Source organism: Aquarana catesbeiana, linkage group LG08, assembly GCF_042186555.1.
Source record: "Aquarana catesbeiana isolate 2022-GZ linkage group LG08, ASM4218655v1, whole genome shotgun sequence".
Taxonomy (NCBI): Eukaryota; Metazoa; Chordata; class Amphibia; order Anura; family Ranidae; genus Aquarana; species Aquarana catesbeiana.
In genome coordinates this window covers 169,779,664-169,800,045 of record NC_133331.1, presented here as the reverse complement: position 1 = coordinate 169,800,045, position 20,382 = coordinate 169,779,664, and the positions used below count along the sequence as shown (strand labels likewise).

The following is a 20,382-nucleotide window of genomic DNA, read 5'->3' as shown; positions in this document are numbered from 1 at the left end:
ACATTTGTGTGACCGTGTGTATGCAAGACAAGTTGGAGCCAACAACCCTCAAACAAGATTCCACGGTTTTGTTGTCGGAAAGTCCGATCCTGTGTACGGGGCATATGAGTAACTTTGAGAGCAGCTGCTACATTATAATGTATAAAAAGGATGTCAAATGTGAACTATTTTTTCCTCCTTTGGCAAATGAAACTTTAAATATATGTGTAATTTACTGTATATACATTTGTAAGAACAAATTATTTTATTTTTTCTAGGTGGGAACCAAGATGGGAAGTTTATGGTTGGTTATCGCGATGGTGTCCTGAGAACAGTTGTGGGGCTTGATAGGGAGACTATGGCTTCCTACAGCCTAGTGATGGAAGCTATTGGTAAGGAAGTTCAAATAAACATCATAGATTCTCTTGTACGCTATAGTTAAAGGTCCACTTCAACTAAAATACGTGTAAAAATTTTTTTTAAGAAAATATGCAAGTCAATGGTAAAAAGAGTAAATCTTTTGACCATTAGAAGTTTGTCAAGGTACATGTCTCACTCACTCTTTAGCAGCCATTACATTTTTAAGGCAATTTCCATGCCAATATGACTGTAAAGGCATATGATACATTTACATTCATGAGTTTGATTTGATTCATGTGCTTCACAGACAATGGACCAGCGGGAAATAGGAAAACAGGAACAGCCACTGTCCTAGTGACAGTATTGGACATTAATGATAACAAACCAATCTTCTTGAAGAGCAGCTATGAGGCAACTGTTCCTGAAAATATTCCAGAATCCAGCAGCATTGTGAAGGTAGGTGTGTAATTACAGCAATTGGTTGCTTTGAGGGGCCTTAAATGGAATGTGTGGTGGTTATATATGTATAGTACCAAGTGTAGACACCGCACTCTATTTTAGGGTATATTCCTGGGTGCGTTTCACCAAGGTATTCTTCACACAACTCTAAAGTAGTTTAGAAGCACTCACAGGTCTTGAGGAAGATAAGTAGGGAGCCATTGAAACATTGACACAGTAATTTTTTCAGTTTTGTACTATCTCTATTCTAAGACATGTGAGTGCCTCTGAACTACTTTGAAGTTATATTATTATTATTATTATTATTATTATTATTATACACGATTTATATAGTGCTAAAAGTTTACAATGTAGAGGGGGGACAGCACAATTACAGTACAGTTCAATACAGAAGGGACAGGAGGGTCCTGCTCGTAGAGCTTACATTCTAAAGGGAGGGGGTGGTGGTACAAAAGGTAATAGATGCAGGGAATGATTTGATGGGGGTGGCTCAGGGACAGTTGTTAGGTGGGTGTGGTATAGGCTTCCCCGAATAAGTGAGTTTTCAGGGATCTCCTTTAGAGGTGGAGAGGTTAGGGGCTGATCGGATATACTGGGGCAGGGAGTTCCAGAGGATGGGAGAGGCTCTGGAGAAGTCCTGAAGGCGAGCATGAGAGGAGGTAATAAGAGAGCTAGAGAGCAGAAGGTCCTGGGAGGACCGGAGGGGACAATTAGGGCGATATCTGCAGATGGGGTTGGTGATGTAGCTGGAGGTGATCTTGTGGATGGCCTTGTATGTTGTGGTTAGCATTTTGAATTTTACACAGTGGGGTAGGGGAAGCCAGTGAAGGGATTGGCAGAGAGGGGCAGCAGTCACGGCTCGGTTAGTGAGGTGTATAAGTCTAGCAGCAGCATTCATAATAGACTGTGAAGGGGGGATAGTCTGCGTAAGGGTAGGCCATTAAGGAGAGAGTTGCAGTCGTCCAGGTGGGAAATAATCAAGGAGCGAATAAGTTGCTTTGTGTTGTCATTAGTCAAGAAGGGTCAAATTCTTTTATAAAGTTGTATAAACCACACCTGAAATATTTTCCTTAATGATGAACCAGTAGTTTAAAAATCTGTTGAAATATTTATCAAAAATTAAAGGGCTTTGCCATTTAGTGTAGCAAGCCAATCGTTTTTTTCTACTATTTCTGACATTCACAGTAATATCACGGTAATATAGTAGGTAATATAACAATAGCAGCCACAAATGTTTGTACTCCAAGTTGTCACTCCTGTACTCTATCATTTGTGAGCTCTCTTACCAGCAGGTTTGTGTTCTATGTGTAACACAACAGCTCTATTAAAATCTGAATTTTTATTTTTCTGTTTTAGAGATTGGCAAAGGTTCAATAATATACATATTTTGTTTGCTCAAAGTTGTACATTTTTGTGGCAATTACCATCTACAATTTAGGGGTACTTACAATTTTTGTCTGTAATTTACAGCAATTACCTTCTGTACCAAATGTCAATTGAGGTGAGGTGTAACGTACAATGAGGATCTATCCTAAAATCATAATGTATATCTTTCTAAAATTGTTAGTGTAAAGAAATATATGTGCATCAGGGCACATTAGAACTAATATAACAAAGGATCTAATATCTGCCACTACAAACCATTTTGTGCACCCTGTAGAAACTGTTATGAATTTTAGAATTATATTTTATCATATGGTTTTATAGAGATTTGAGACCATGTGGTGTTTTTATAACTTTGAACATTTTCACAGAGAAATTAAGGCCTTATATAATAGCCAGTTTTTCAAATAAATGTGTCTTTGAACATCAGAAATTCTCTAGAATTTATTTCAATTTTTTATTTAAAAAATGTTTTCTACCAAATTTAATTGATTGTAGTCATTTATGAATTGTCCACATATACAAACAATGCTGACTAGTTTGTTGCCCAAGTTTTCCAGGTCATTTTTTTGCAATACTAGTGCCCCAAACCTTTTACAGAAGATATGGTTTCTATAGCTTAAAGAGGAGCTTCAGTCACCCCTAATAATTAAAAGTAAGCAGCTACAAATACTGTAGCTGTTGATATTTAATATAAGGATATTCACCTGTCCAGGGATCCAGTGCTGTCCTCACCCGAGCCTATTTTTCAATTGCCTTTGGGTCCAGGTGCCGGCATCCTAACTTAGGGAAACTGCACATGTGTGAGCCACGCTGTACTTTTTGAATAGTCCCACGGTCTTCTGGGACCTGTGATGTGTCCCTGAAGGCAGCGGGGGGAGGGGGGGCGAACTGAGTACCCGCTCCCCCTACTTCCCCAAAAATTGGCAATTATTAAAGAGGAGGATGCTATGTAAATGTAGCTTTTGCTCCTTCTGTAAACAAGGGAATAACATTTGCTTGGCATTGCTTGGTGTGATCTGCTTAGGGGTTTCCCATCCCTGGAGAGGAGTGTCCAGAATGAGGCTGGAATGGTGATAAATAGTCTCAGACACTAGAGAGCAGGGTTCCTTTCCCCCCAGGACGGTTCCAGGGCGTGAGGGGCTGCTACCTTCTGGCAGCCTATGGACTTTGTAGCTGTTCTAGAAGCATCAGCTGTGTCAGGGCTGAGGGCCTGGATAGACTTTGCTAGAAGCTGATTAAGGAATCTCATCATAGAGGATCTGGTTTGGAGAGCTACCATCTCACTCATTGGACTGTGTCTAGAGCAGTGGTTCTCAACTCCTGTCCTCAGGATCCACTAACAGGCCAGGTTTGCAAGATAACTGAAATACATCACAGGTGATATCATTTGCTGCTCAGTGATTGCAGTATTCTAGTCTGCATCTCCCCAAGGTAATACTTAAAATCTCACCTGTTAGTGGGTCCTGAGGAAGCTGGCAGCTGTCCGGAAGAATTGTGAGTAAGACCCCTTTCACACTGCTAGCGTGGCTATGTTACCGTTAAAGCACCACTAGTTTTAGTTTTAGCGGCGCTTTTCGGCCACTAACGGGACGCTTTTAACCCCGCTAGTGGCCGAGGAAAGGGTTAAAAGTGCTCGCAAGTGCCCGCAAAAGAGCAGCTGCCAAAGCACTTTGATTTCAATGGCAGGTGCTATTTTTAGCTCCAAACAGGGGTGTACCTAGAGCATTTGGCACCAGGGGCGGATCCTATATCTGGCACCCCCCAACTTTAAAATGTAAAAACACCCTACTGTGCTCCCTGCATACCTCTGCACCCCCCAATATCTCTTTGTCACTACTGTGTACCCCCTCTCCACAACTGCACCTCTGGACCCCTTTACCATACACAGTCCCCCGCAGCTCTGGACCCTTTTACAGACCACCACACTATCTCTGGATCCCTGCACATTACACAACCCCCCCACCCCAGCTCTGAACCCCTGCACATTACACAGCCCCCCCACAGCTCTGGACCCCTGCACATTACACAGCCCCCCCCCCCCCACAGCTCTGGACCCCTACACATTACACAGACCCCACCTCAGCTCTGGACCCCTACACATTACACAGCCCCCCCACCCCAGCTCTGCACCCTGCACATTACACAGACCCCCCCACCCCAGCTCTGGACCCTGCACATTACACAGCCCCCCCACCCCAGCTTGGGACCCTGCACATTACACAGCCCCCCCACCCCAGCTTGGGACCCCTGCACATTGCCCCTTACTACCTAACTGGGGCATGCATGCAGAGCTGGAGTCGAAGCAGCACAGAACAGAAGCCCAGAACTTCTGGAGTTAATTTTTCATATTAACAATGCTAATGATTGGTTGCTAGGACCACCTAGCAACCAATCAACTGCTGTTTAATTTGAACTCTCCAGCCCTGCTCACTGTCTTTCTCCCCTGCTGTGCGGCGCAGAGTGAATCTGGCGGCTGGCCCTGGGTGTCAGTCACCCGGGTACGGTCTGCACACGGGCATCCCCCTGCACCCTATCACAGCTCAACTCTCCCTGCCCTGCTAGTCACAGCGCCGCCGCTGCTGCCTGTCGCCCTGCTGTCACCAATTCACTCGTGGAGGGTGGGGGCGCCGGGCTTACACCCCCCAGTTGGTACGCTACTGGCTCTAAAGCGCCTGAAAAATGCCTCAGTGTGAAAGGGGTCTAAAGACCCCAAACTGATCTTGATGACTGTGTAGTAGTGTTCTGGAAGGAATTGATACCAGCAGTTGTGCATCAGCGCACGGTAACCAGATGCCAAAGAAACCTGCCTCCCGATCCCCAGCTGTGAGGCCTAAGACTGCCAAGGAACTTGCCCTATGATCCCCAGCTGTGAGGAAATAGACCATTCTTTAATCATGTTTACCTAAGAATAAGATTGTCCTTTAACTGCTGTTTTGGAGTATCCCATGCCCTAACCCCTCTCACTTTTCAAGTTCTTCAAGCAATAAATCACAAAAAGACATCCCCTAGACAGTTTCATTGGTGCCTGAGTGTGTGAACTGTTGCTTGGGTATCTGAGGGCCTCTTTACTGTCGGGGAAGAACTAGCTAATAACAGCACCTCCTACGGAGGTAGAGCCACATATATACAATGTACATATATGAAATGTATCAATCGTGCTATTCTGACTGCTTATTTCATGTCATGAGGCCCATACATGCCAGGACAGTACAAATACCACAAAAATTACCCCTTATAGGAAAGTAGACTCTCCAAGGTATTTAGTAAGATGCATGGTGAGTTTGCTTCTAAACAATTTAAGTATTGTTGCCACTTTTTGGGGAAAATTAAGTAAATCAAATTTTGTTTTTCGTCGCAAAGTTGTCATTTTAACAAGTTATTTCACACAGCATATGCATACTTACAATTAGACCCCAAGACACATTTTTCTACTCTTCTTGAGTATGGGGATACAACATGTATGAGACTTTTTGCAGCTAAGGAGCACCTTAAGGCTTTCAAGGGGCATAAAATATGCTTCTAAGTTACTGATTACCTATTATATTTTTGGAAGCCTGGAGTGTTAGGACAGTAAAAACAACCACAAAATTGCCACATTTTGGAAAACGGACACCCTGATATATTTTTTTTAAGAGGCATATGTCTTTTGAAGATTTCATTTTCTTTTTCCTCAAGTTTTTAGGAAATACAGAAAGAAAATAAAAATTTATTTTTTATACAAAGTTGTCAGTAAGGTACATTTCACACACAGCATAGGCAGAATTACACTGCAAATTACATTATGCTACTCCTCCTCAGTATACATAGGGATACATACTTGAGACTTTTTCAGAGCTTAGCTGCATAGAGTGGGCCAAAAAAGAGATCTGGTATTAAAAAGACTGAGAAAGCAGCTGTAAGTCCAGTGGCTGGACAGTACGTAGCCAAAGTTATAGTAAACCCATACATAAGCCCACTAGAATGACTAGCCTCAGGTAATAAAAAATGCTGAAGCAAATCCTCCCACATAGCCTGTACCTCTTTATCTACAGCCCCAACATATGAATGTATCTCAGGAAAGGACCATTTTTGTTACCTAGGGCAATGTTTCTCATCTTTACAGAACCATGTCCCATATGTGTATTTATTGCCTGTACCCCCTTATCTCTGTATATGGTCAACAAACAATGCCTTCTATTTTTATTAAAAACAAAAATATATACACTGGTTTAAATTTGATTTTTTTTATGTATCAAAATATCAGATTGATATTGCGATCTTACTTTAAAAAGGCAGAACCAGTTAAATGCATACCCCATGTGGTATATATATATCTGTGGCCTAGAGCAGTTAGTCAGAGTCTGCCTTTAATTCTTCCTCACTGCACGTGGGGAATACATTTTTTTGCAAAAATTTTTATTCCATTACACACTGTACACTTCTGATTGAAATGTACCTGAATGCAGAATCAGTATCCCAAAAATGGAGTATGAAGTGGTGTTTGCGTGTTGACAGCTGTAGTTGCTAAAGTGATCAGTAATGACTGGCATACCGCCTGATGTTCTGGTTGCTACATCCAGTGTACTGTGTTTGAAGCTAGCATAGTATAAAGCTGGCCATACATGCGTGGAATTCCGAAATAATTTTCTTTTGAAAATCATAACTAAGAATTTTCGTTTGAATATCGCACCATTAGTGGGCTGCAGCAACGGCCGATTTTCGTGCAGCCATCAAATTTGAGTGATCGGGCATGTTAGAATTTTTTTTGTAAAAACAAACAATTTTCTAATCAATGATGGGAGAATCCTGCACGAAATATAATAAAAAAAAAATGTGCTGTGACCTGGAAAGAAAAGGAGATTCTCGGCCACAAAATTTCTTTTCTGTAGCAAATTGAAGGCTTGGTTGGTCGAATTTCCTAATCAATTGTGGCACCATCAGACTACAAAACGCACAAAATTTCTGATTTTCAAAAGAAACTTAATTCGGAATTTTATCCATGTCGAATTAGCCTCCGTTATTAGCCTATAATAACAATTCTGCGCTAGAAACACATATAAATAAGCAGCAGTAAACAGTGCGACAACACCAATCAGAATAAAGAAAAATTATAAACTGCGCTAAACAAAAAAAATTATTAGGTAAGGTGGAAGTGTAGCCTACCACCAACAAATATTGGTAAAATTATAAGAAACAGTAATAAGCAAAGAAAGAGTCCAAATCTTCAAAAATGGTAGGATGTTCAGCTTAATTGTAGGTAACAATCCAAAATGAGCTATGATTGCCCTTACCAGAACTTCAATGATAATGAGCGGATGGCATTAAACCCTGCCAGGGCCTTACGGATAATAAACCAGTCAGCACCGTCCATTTTCAAATAAAAGTCCCCTCAATGGATGCAGGAGAAGAAACAAACAGAAGAAAACTGGCCATAGTGTAGTATGTTAGATGCTAAGCATGGACAAACAGACATACCAAACACCCTGGTGAGCACACAGGAACAACCAAAAAGGAGGGGAGGAAAGTGAAAAAACCCCACCACCGTGGCTGTAGATTGTGCTTACCGACTCACGGTGATAAGCAGGCTCTATGGCAAACTAGGAGCTGATCAGTAGTTGACAAGGAACACTTCAATTGGTAGTAATCAGGTATTGATAGTAGTAGTAGTAATCAGGTATTGATAGTACCTGATTACTACCAATTGAAGTGTTCCTTGTCAACTACTGATCAGCTCCTAGTTTGCCATAGAGCCTGCTTATCACCGTGAGTCGGTAAGCACAATCTACAGCCACGGTGGTGGGGTTTTTTCACTTCCCTCCCCTCCTTTTTGGTTGTTCCTGTGTGCTCACCAGGGTGTTTGGTATGTCTGTTTGTCCATGCTTAGCATCTAACATACTACACTATGGCCAGTTTTCTTCTGTTTGTTTCTTCTCCTGCATCCATTGAGGGGACTTTTATTTGAAAATGGACGGTGCTGACTGGTTTATTATCCGTAAGGCCCTGGCAGGGTTTAATGCCATCCGCTCATTATCATTGAAGTTCTGGTAAGGACAATCATAGCTCATTTTGGATTGTTACCTACAATTAAGCTGAACATCCTACCATTTTTGAAGATTTGGAACTTTCTTTGCTTATTACTGTTTCTTATAATTTTACCAATATTTGTTGGTGGTAGGCTACACTTCCACCTTACCTAATAATTTTTTTTGTTTAGCGCAGTTTATAATTTTTCCATTATTAGCCTGCATGACCCATGCCTGCATTAGCCATCATATGATGAGTTAAGTCTGCATTCTGGTGTCTGCAAGTGTGAAATATTATGAAAAACAAAATCCAGGAATGTTCAGCCATCAGTAAATTTATCAGCTGCGGTAAGGCTACGTTTTATACATGCAGGTAATTAAGGAGATGTTACAGATGGTGGCCCTTTGCCATTGTAATTATTAGTTTACAGTGCGAGTATATGACCATAGTAATTATCCACTTAGAAGTGACCTAACAGCACTCATTCATTACATCTTTAACCAAAGCGGTTTCTTGCATATTCATACTAAGGTTTTATCTTGTATTTAAAAAAACTCTGATTACTACTGCAAACCTACAAAATAAAAAGACAAGCTTTAATATAGCTTTATGTACAGCTACCTTGTTTCCTTTGTGCAATATATGTTTTTAGTGCAGTTCTCTAGAGTGTTCTAACTCTTCACATTTCCATAGTACACCTTTAAGGCAGAGTTAGATTATGAATCAATGCATCTCTAGGCACTGGGGCAGAAAAATATCTTGACAGCTAATGCTGTCAGGCAAATCTTTATCTTTAGTTGATTAAAAACAAAAATACCAAACCTTAATAGTCTCTGTCATTTCTCCTTTTTCTATTTAAAACAAAAGTCTGTGTTCACATGGATACACTTTTCCTGAATATGCACTAGGAGTAATACACACTGCTAGCATGGAGTTTGTGCATACTGTACAGTACTGTACAGCAGGGTTGTGATGGTGAGGTACACCTGAGGTCAGTTCAAAAGCCATTATGGTTTAACTGTGGGCACCAGAATGTTTATAAAGCACAGCATTGTGCTTTACAAACTTCGGAACTCTGAAGTAAAGGCCCACTTACTGGGAAAAAAGGGGACAGGTCACATAGCAGTGCTTTCCATCTATCCGGAAGCTTTCTCTGCAGAGAATGTATCACAGGACATCCGAGGCTCCACGTGGCACTCTACATTTTATGAATGAAAACTAAAATGCATCTGCAATGTGGAGCAATCAGCTGTGACTTCTTGCAAAGTGCAGAGAAGGGTAGATGTCATAAACTCACCATACACTGCTTAAATTTTGGCTGATTCCTGCTGGTTAGACCAAAGTTTGAGCAGTGTGTGGCCCTAAAGTTAAAGTAGAAGTCCATGCTATCACTCAAATCCCTGCATCTACAGGCATCCACGATCTAACACTAACCTATCTAGCCCTGTAAAAAAGAAATCGGTATACGTACCTTCTCTGAAGCCGCTCCGACCCAATCCAACACTGAGCTGTCAGCTGCGGCTTCGCTTTGGAGGCGGGTGCAGAAGACACAAAAAAGGTATGTATACTGATTTCTTCTTTACAGGGTTAGAAGGATAGTGTTAGATCGTGGATGTCTGTAGATGCAGGGATTTTAGTTTTAGCCTGGACTTACACTTTAAGTAGTGGGTGTGGCGCTGCTCTGTGGGATAATGTTCAAATATATAGAAATAAAAATAAACTCTATTCCTGTGTATTTGAAATTCACACTATATAAGTGTCAGGTGTTGTAAATAATACGTCAGTGTTAGAAACACATTTTTTATTAGTATATATGCAACCGCTAAATATTACTAATAAAACAATACATATGATATAAGTTCATAACCATGTGCAAAAATATCCCCAAAATTTACAAATAAAAAAGTCCATTAATGTTTGATTAAAAAAATAAAAAATAAAGTGACTAATGCTCTTTAAAAGTGCTTCAAAATATGAAGTTAGCGGCTCCTGATGACGTAATTCTGACGAAACGAAGCTACCAGCGTCATTGCGTCACTTGCGGTTAGGGTCCATGGAATGTATCGTGGCTGGTACTTCCTTGTTTTTTATGCTGTCTAAAAGCTTCTTACATGTAAGTGCATTTTGGATTAGGCAGAAAAGCTAAAGGAAAGATGAGCAATAAACCAATTGTGGATCTGAGGTCTGCTGTTTCAGCCAGTGCATGCTGTGAATGCTGTGTACCCCGTAGAGGGGAAAGCTCTCTGGTGAGTACAGTAAAAAAAGGGGGAACATGAGTTGGAGCACCAGCACAGCGCATGAATTTAGGATACACAGCTATTGAAGCACTTTTAAAGAGCACCTGTCACTTTATCAGTTACTGATGGACTTATTATTTTTCCCAATGTTGAGGATTTATATTATATATTTTTTCTACATGTTTATGAACTTATATTATATGAATGGCTAACTTCATATTTTGAAGCCCTTTTAAAGAGCACTAGTCACTTTATGTTTTATTTTTTTAATCAAACATCAATGGCCTTTTTTATTTGTCAATTTTGGGGATATTTTTACACATGGTTATGAACTTATATCATGTATATTGTTTTTTAGTAATATTTAGCAGTTGTATATATACCAATAAAAATTGTGTTTCTAACACTGACATGTAATTTACAACACCTAACCCTTATATAGTGTGAATTTCAAATACACAGGAATATATTGAGTCTATTTTTATTTCTATATATTTGCACATTATCCCACAGAGCAGCGCCACACCCACTACATAACTTTATCAAACTGAAACTCTACCCTGGTAGTTGTTTTTAATGGAGGCAGCGGCTTCCTACATATTGTGATAACATTAAGACCCCTTTCACACTGGGGTGCTTTTCAGGCGTTTTAGTGCTAAAAATAGTGCCTGTAAAGCACCTCTCAAGTCACCCCAGTGTGAAAGCCCGAGTGCTTTCACACTGGGGTGGTACGCTTGCTGGACGGGAAAAGAGTCCTGCAAGCAGCATATTTGGGGCGGTGCAGGAGCGATGCATACACTGCTTCTCCACCACCCCTGCCCATTGAAATGAATGGGCAGCGTTGCAGAAGCGCTGGAACACGGGCACTATTAACCCTTTCTTTGGCCGCTATCGGGGTTAAAAGCACACCACGTTAGCAGCCGAAAAGCACCGCTATAACAGCGGTAAAGCGCCGCTAAAACTAGCGGCGCTTTAACGCTAACGCCCGCACGGCCCCAGTGTGAAAGGGGTTTTAAATAGTTTTTGCGCGGAACCAGCATTAATAATCTTAGTCAGTGTGTGGCTCTGCCAGTACTCCTCCATTCAACAAAAGACGATAGTGGAAAGAGTCTGTCTGCAGATCTAATAAGATGCAGGCACTGTTTGGGTATTCTAACAGCTGGAGCTGTCAGGATACAATGATCCAACAAGGGGAAACGTCCATCCGCGCTGTTAGTGTGGATGGAGGAATGGATTTGATTTCTTTAGTTCAGCTAGTAGGTTGAACAAAAGTAGCCCAAAGCTGACCATACACTAGAAGAATTGCATTTGAAAACTTTCATATTTATTGTATAATCTTTAGTCGAGGTAAAACGATGTTTGCTTTCCACTACAGTGATAAAAAAATGCAATAGAGAAGGATGGAAAAAATTTCTTGAACAAATTTCTAACAATGTGTTTTGTTTTTTTTTGTTGGGAAATTACATTCATTCTTAATTTGAATGCTAAAAGCAAATGACATTTTGATATGCTTTCAAAATACCTTTGTTAAATCAAATGTATTGATGAGAATATTTGGAAAAAATGTTTGTATGAATAACATTAATTTTAAATTCTATAAGTGTATGGTTAGCCTTAAGACTAGTACACATTCCTGATCGATGTTCTCAGCCAATGGCTGAGAGTGCTGACCAGAGTGTTCTGGCGGGGGGGCCGTCCTCCTGTCAGAACACACAAGCACAGCAGGGAAGATCCCTGTACTAACGTTGGATAGTTAGTACAGCGGCTCCTCCTGAGCTGTCAGTTATTTTTCGTTCAGCCCTACCGAGTTGAACGCAAAAAAAAAACTACTGGTGTGTACTAGGCTTTAGAAAGCATGCATAATGCATCTTGAACATAAAATCTAATTAAAGACATGTTCAGAGGGGACCTTTCACCACACCAGTTTTGCCATGGACAAGACAGTAGGAACCTTTCCTCAGTCACATGCATCATGAAAGGAGCATTCCCTTTTCCAATTTTTTCCTCATTTTTATAAAGTAGTGAATGGTAAATGTCATATTGGAGAAATTTTTCTTCCCTTACTGTCCTGTAGACCGAGTGAAATCTCCTGTTAGATAATTGTCTCCGAAATAAATGTCCCCATCAGCAGATCTTCCTCAATTTTCTGTTATGGCAAAAACTCAAAATGTAAAACTTTCCATTATTGGTCAGGGGACATATAGAATGAATCTCTCTAACAGGGACACAGCAATAAAAACCTGACAGAGGTTCTAACCCCTCACAGTTTTGTCCAAAAAAAAAGGCCAGATTAGGAAGTGGATAGAACCTTTATCAAGTTTTTATTGATTGTCTTAAATCAGTTTGTCTCCAGGAAAAATGTGATTGCAACTTCCAAATCTTACCGTTGCCACTGAAACAGGAGACGTGAGGACATTTTTGAGTGGGAACACTTAGTCTGGTGACAACTAAAAGGAGACGTCCCTTTACTTTAAAGAAGGTTGCAAGTTGCAATTACTTGCAAACCTAAATATAGACTACAATCACCTCAAACAAATTGCAATAGATATACGTTAAATCTTTATCATGTTAGGAGAAATGTACTTAGCCTTTAACTACATTTGCAGAATAAATAAAAAATGATAAAACGATTGTAAAGCTTTCACATACTACCCCCATCTTGGCTTGGGGCACATATCTAGCTAGGGAGCCCTTCTGTTATGTTATTAAAAATAACTGTGATCTTCTTTATTGACCACACCAATCGGCAGTGCTAGTCGTGTTACATTGGGAAAATGTTTTGACCTCTACAACCTGTAAGCACTACATAAGCAGAAAGCTAAGATTAATTTGTGAAATATGTCTCATTGTATTAGGTAGTAAATACCAAAAATCATTTGCTCTGTTTTCGTTCAGACAAATAAAAGTGCATTGTTAAAATGGCAAGTCACATTTTGGTGGACTCCATGAAAGACCAATCTTGGTTGGCTTGTGCTCGTCTTGGGTTAGTCCTTTGGCACTGAGATATGGGCCGACTGCGTCTGAAGCTGTTGATTGATTGCCTGAGTGAGCCAAGCCTCTTCCACAGTCTGAGCTGTGGCTCATTGGCATCTTCCACATGATAAGGCATGAATTCCCGTGGTCCATATAGCGACTGGTCTAGGGCTGCTGGCTTACAGAGTGTCACAAATATGAGGCAGGTTGCCAGCAACAGGAAAATGCATGCAAGTGATATTATAATAGGCAAGGGATCTGTAAAATCCAAAGGGATGCTGGTGGTATTTGTGGAAATAATCTCTGTGGTGGTGTTAAACTGTTGAAAGAAAGTAGTGCCCCCTAGTGTTTCATTGTTGAATGTCTCTTCCGTTCCAGCAGTCATCTTTCCTGTTAAAAAAGGAAGTAATATAATATTACAGCTCCAACATGTTCCTTCTTTATGGTTATTCTCTGTATTAAGACATTACATAACATAAATATAATATACCATTTTCTAATACCCCCAGCAATGCATTGCCAATGCTTAAGTGCTGATAATCAACTTACAGAAACTGCAGTGAGTGTTCATCCTTTTCTAACCACAGTGGATTACTTCTATCACCAAATACACAGTATAAAGATATGGCACATTGTTTCTGGATGTTTTCCTAATGGGACTTGGTACAACAAATAGCTGCTTGCAGCTAAAGGGCTACTTGAGGATATACAGTATGTATATACTGCATATGTGTGTGTGTACAGTATATATAATACTGTACTGTGAAGAGATTTGCTCTGAAGAACACTCCACAGGCATGACACAGGTAGGCACTATGCCAACCAACCTGCTATGGCACAGTCTATATCCTTGTAGGTTGAAGGACCTAGTCCTTTAAAGGTATAGGTGATAATAATGACATCTGAGGAACATCAAAATTGAGTAAGGAACACAGGGCAACCTTATTGTGACAGTCACCAGCTCTCTGCTCAAGGAGCTCTGAGAATTGAGCCGGCAAAGGTTAGCCACCTAGGCAAGTATGATTCTTGAAGAAAAACAAATCCTGAACTTCTCTTTTAATGAATACATATTGAATACACGTCATTTTCAGCAGAGATCCTATTTAAAGGGTAACTCCACTTTCGTGGGGGAAAAAAAATAGTGAAAAAATAATATAACACATATAATTGCGACACTAATCATATTGTAATTGAATGTTATTAAAAATTATGTTTCCTTTTCAATCTGCAGTCACTGTCATTTTCTGAGAATGCACTGCAATATGGCTACCTGGAGTTCTGTACACAGAGTGTGTACTGACAACTCCCCAGAAACATCATTTCCTGCTTGTCTAATTGGCTCACAAATTTTCCCAGAAGCCTGCCTAAGATTCAAGTCAGATTTCAGGCATACTTTCAATAGGAGCATGTCTAAAGGGATGCAGGCCCAGCAGATTTCCTCATTGGTGCCCTGCAGCTGCACACCTGACAGTTAATTATGAAACCACTTCCATTAGACCCACTCAGTACAGGGGCACAGACAAACACACATGGATTTCTTCAGAATAACAAAAGGTAGGAATCTGCAACAAAGTTTGTTATAATTCTTGCACTGTACATCGATCACTCAGAGGGGAATGTTTTTTTCTCAACAAAAGTGGAGTTACGCTTTAAGCTTCAAATGACTTTTAACCGCTTGCCGACCAGCCACCGTCATTAAACTGTGGCACGTTCCCGCGAACCGTCGTAGCTGTACATTGGCCCGCAGCATTGGGATAGCAGGCGCGCGGGTGAGCACGAGGGACAGAACACGGATGTGTGTGCGTAAACACACACATCCTTGTTCTGTTCTGAGAGGAGTGACAGATTGTGTGTTCCTATGAGCTAGGAACCACGATCCGTCACTTCCTCTAGTCAGTCCCCTCCCCCTACAGTTAGAATAACCTCCCAGAGAACACATTTAACCCCTTGATTGCCCCCTAGTGTTAACCTCTTCACTGCCAGTGATGTTTTTACAGTAATCAATGCATTTTTATAGCACTGATCGCTGTATAAATGCCATTGGTCCCAAAAATGTGTCAAAATTGTCCGATGTGTCTCGATTAAAAATCTCAGATCACTGCCATTACTAGTGAAAAAAAAATAATAATAAAAATGCCATAAATCTTTCCCTTATTTTGTAGACGCTATAACTTTTGCGCAAACCAATATACGCTTATTGCAATTTTTTTTATCAAAAATATGTCAATTTTTATAGCACCGATCGCTGTATGAATGGCAATGGTCCCAAAAAAGTGTCAAGTGTCCAATCTGTCCGTCGTAATGTCGCAGTCCTGCTAAAAAACGCAGATGGCCACCATTACTAGTAAAAAAAAAAAAAAATAATAAAAATGCTATAAATCTATCCCCTATTTTGTAGATGCTATAACTTTTGCGCAAACCAATCAATGTACGCTTATTGCAAATGTATTTACCAAAAGTATGTAGAATACATATTGGCCTAAACTGATGAAGAAATTTGTTTAAAAAAAAAATTAGATATTTATTATAGCAAACTGTAAAAAATTTTGTTTTTTTTTTTTCAAAATTGTCGCTCTTTTTTTGTTTGTAGCGCAAAAAATAAAATCCAGGGACAAATTTCCTATATACAGTCTCCTCCACTCCTCTGCTTCCGCCAGCACTCGCTTGCTTGCAGAACTCCACTGGCACACTGATAGTGGATCTGACCTAGCACTTAGTCAGATCTTGAGCAAAAGCCTGTTATAAGCAGGAACCCAAGGTCTGCCATAAAAATCGCAGACTTCTGCCATTACTAGTACAAAAAAAAAATAAAACCAATCAATATACGCTTATTGCGATTTTTTTACCAAAAATATGTAGAAGTATACATATCGGCTTAAACCGAGAAAAAATTTGCTTTTTTAAAAAAAAAGGGATTATTATTATAGCAAAAAGTACAAAATATTATGTTTTTGTTTCAAAATTGTCGCTCTTTTTTTGTTTATAGCACAAAAAATAAAAAACCGCAGAGGCGATCAATTACCCCCAAAAGAAAGCTCTATTTTGTTTGGGTGCAGTGTCGCACGACCGCGCAATTGTCAGTTAAAGCGACGCAGTGCCTAATCGCAAAAAATGGCCTGGTCATTCAGCAGCCAAATCTTCCAGGGCTGAAGTGGTTAAAGTGCCATTAAGGCTTTTAGCTGCAATTTACAGAATGTTATCAGCACTTAGATAATCACACTGAAAGCCAGCGATCACTAAAATGCATATTGTTAAGTGGTTCGAATCTCGGCCCATTCAGCAGGGGCCAGCCGAGATTTGAACTATGTATGGGCAGGCTGACTGCACCCAAGTTGCTAGACCAACTGGTCATCCGACGTCACGTATGAAGTAACACACAGGGCAGAGCTACATGCTGACGTCATCGCATTCCTGGAGTGCGGGTGGTTTCCTGTATTCACCGGCGTGGAGTGTGTTGTATTGCGCAATACTTATTTTTTGATGTATGTACATTTTTAATCTATAACAAACAATGTAAGAAGGTTTTACACTATTGGAGTGTCTGTTCCCATACTTTTATGTGAGCGTTTGTAAAATGATGACAGGCGGAGGACCATCATAAAGGTTATTGCCTCCTTTGGAGAGTACCTATAGCCATAAGGTGATCTTCAATCCAGTTATTACCTATGTGCCCTTTATGACCTGTTTTTAAGTAGAAGGTCACTCTCAGCTGGTAAGCTTGCATTTCTACCATTGAGGTGGTGGTTTTGTGCACCAACTCTCCAATTTTGGTGATGGACACTCACTTTGATACTATGATTTTAATATTAGCACCTAAGAAGAGGACTTAATTTCAAGTGGCTTTCTCTGGGGGGGGGGGGGGGGCACAGCTCGAAGGGGAGGAGCACTGTCAGGGGACCCCCAAAAGAAGGGGATCGGAACTGATCTGTGCAAAACCACTGCACAGAGCAGGTAAGTATAACATGTTTGTTATTTAAAAAAAACAAAAAACAAAGCTTTAATATCACTTTAACTCCAGCTCCAACTATGACGATAGCGTGACCCTAACACAAACCTCAACTTTATTAATATTAAAGAAGCTATATGATCATTGTCTCATACAAGGTTAAAGCTGAACTCCAGGTATGGTCCTCTTTTCATAGTTACATTGAATGACACCACAACACACAAATACACATACTGTATTGTGCATTACCGCATGTTGTTTTAATGCATGTTACCACAACACACAACTGTGCAAAGGTGTGGCAATAGGTATGGGTATTTTGTTCACAATGCTGTGCCGTGTTGGTGCAATGCAGTGCCATTTATTATTGACTAAAGTGCGTTGCAGTTTAATGCACTGCTGAAATTGCTGCACGCATCCTTTCAATTAAATAGGCTGTCTTAACGCACTGCGCCTAAATATGTGGCATAATCTGCTTTAAGGCAGTGCAACCGTGTGAACAGAGCTAAATGTAAAAAGGTAAGGCACACTGATCAGTAGCAATGAATTTTACAGATGGAAAAGAAAATTATCTTACGATTTTCAGCAATGTTACAAAGAAAAGAAAAGCATTAATGTCACTTTACGTCTTCTTTATGTTACTTGGGACTTGCAGATTAAAAGTCATTGATTGTATCAGTCGTTCATTCAGCAGTCATTCATCATGCAAGCAGCATGTGAAATGTGGCAAAACTTACCAGCATCCGTTAGTAGCAACCGACCTGTATGGATGTGTCAAGTGTTTTATTCTGCCAATTGATTTAGAGGAAAAGAAGCTGGCAGCATTCAGTGAAAAGACATGTCAGTTTCGTATAAATGGAGCTAGGAGCTCTCTAAATCATAGGCCCTGTGTTCTATGGCAGCTCAAGTATCAGGATGTGTATATATATCCGTAAGTGCAGATCATCTCAGCAGGGAGTCTTCAGCAGGGAGCGTCAGAGGATTTGCATACATTATGGAGATATACCCAAGAGTCAAAGTGAGGAGTTCCTTAAATAATGTGTGAGAAATTTGGACCTGACATCCTGAGATATTTGGCCTATGTTTTTTTTATAGTGTCAAGTTATAAAACATTGGTTTTCTCAATGTCATTTTATGATACTTTCACGCTTTTGTTTAAGCAACAATAACAAAGTGAATATTGCTATATACACATATAATGGACCTATGTGGACATCCACCCCAATCTCAGAACATGGCAGCTGCCCAACTGGACCGCTTTACATTATTTTATTCTTATTTTACCATATTCTGTTATTCCTAGTGGGCATATTAATATGAGGTTAGAATTATGTTATTGATTTAACTATCCCAATTATTTGGACCTGCAGACAGAACAACATAATACAAACGAATACCTCACCAGGCAAATGTAAATTTGCATAGAATTGCAAGTCAGCTGGGATCACTACCATCCAAGCTTAGAGCAAATCCAATAACCCAGATGATACAAGAGACATTTATATTGGAAGTTAGATAACTCATGTGTTGACATTCAGGCAGCATTACAGGAGGATGATCATATTGAATTTTAAATAATACAACATACACAATAATTACAGATACAGTTAAAAGCATCTAACAAACAAGTTTTTACAATTACCCTTGTGTTCTTGTACAGTCCCATTGACATTAGGCTAAAATTGTACATGAGACATTGACTTCTACCCATAGTAAGATCAGGCTCCTTCCTCTTTGTGTGCTAAACAGTTGAATTGGATTTTAATGCTTGACTGTAATTGTATGTACATTGGTAGTTTAACAGTCAGCAGTATTTGCCCCCCCCCCCCCCCTCTCAGGTTACCACCACCCCAACCCCTCTGATGCCACCTCACTTTTTTCTCCTACCCTCCAGGAAGCAGGCACAGCATCCAATGAAGCACTGGCTCAGCAAGAAATCATTGGACTTGGCCATACAAAGCCATAACAACCAGTGATGCAGTGCAGTCCAGCAGCTAGCATTCTAGTAACCAGCTTAGTAATGCTGCCCTTTGTATACAAGGAATATTACTGTGCTGCAGTGAGGAAATAATATGCGATATGGACATTTCAGCCTCAATGCCGTTCCTCCCCTCCAAGTGCCGCCTTAGGCGGTCGCCTTACTTTGCCTAATTGCAGCATACCCCTGTTAACAACCAACATCAGTGGCCATTTTGTATTTGTGTTTAGCAGCAATCACCATGTGATTTGTGGGACATGGGGTTTTACTTGTGCCAGAGAGCCTACTTTATTGGACCAATCGCTGTCATGGTTTTTGTGCATGACTAGCAATTAGGATATGTTGATGTCAAAGGTCTTTAGGGCTTGTTCACACCACAATTTCAAAATTTCAGATGATTTTTTGCATATTTAATAATTCTATTTATTTATTACAGGTCATTACAGTGCCTTGCAAAAGTATCCACCCCCCCCCCCCCCCCCAGCTTTTTACCTATTTTGTTACATTACAGCCTTTAGTTCAATGTTTTTTTAATCTGAATTATGTGTGATGGATCATAACACAATAGTCTAAGTTGGTGAAGTAAAATTAGAAAAATATATACATAAAACTATTTTTCTGAAATAAAAAACTGATAATTGGCATGTGCGAATGTATCCCCCCCCCCCCCCTTTATTATGAAGCCCATAAAAAGCTCTGGTGCAACCAATTACCTTCAGAAGTCACATAATTAGTGAAATGATGTCCACCTGTGTACAATCTAAGTGTCACATGATCTGTCATTACATATACACACCTTTTTCAAAGGCCCCAGAGGCTGCAACATCTAAGCAAGAGGCACCACTAACCAAACACTGCCATGAAGACCAAGGAACTCTCCAAACAAGTAAGGGACAATGTTGTTGAGAAGTACAAGTCAGGGTTAGGTTATAAAAAAATATCCAAATCTTTGATGATCCTTAGGAGCACCATCAAATCTATCATAACCAAATGGAAAGAACATGGCACAACAGCAAACCTGCCAAGAGATGTCCGCACACCAAAACTCACGGACCGGGCAA

General features: G+C 40.2%; 2 protein-coding genes across 2 annotated transcripts in view; one reads left to right on the top strand and one right to left on the bottom strand.

Annotated features, from left to right (window-relative positions):
• CDH23 (cadherin related 23) overlaps nt 1-20,382 on the top strand; it is a 1,935,615-nt gene that overhangs the window by 1,438,984 nt on the left and 476,249 nt on the right. Inside the window, exons 26-27 of the mRNA XM_073596703.1 lie at nt 258-371; nt 647-795. Of these exons, the coding sequence (XP_073452804.1) occupies nt 258-371; nt 647-795 (263 nt within the window). The remainder of the gene's footprint in view (nt 1-257; nt 372-646; nt 796-20,382) is intronic.
• Nucleotides 10,885-20,382, bottom strand: part of LG08H10orf105 (linkage group 08 C10orf105 homolog) — a 60,198-nt gene continuing 50,700 nt past the window's right edge. Inside the window, exon 2 of the mRNA XM_073595189.1 lies at nt 10,885-13,787. Within this exon, the coding sequence (XP_073451290.1) occupies nt 13,351-13,782 (432 nt within the window). The 5' untranslated portion in view covers nt 13,783-13,787 and the 3' untranslated portion in view covers nt 10,885-13,350. The remainder of the gene's footprint in view (nt 13,788-20,382) is intronic.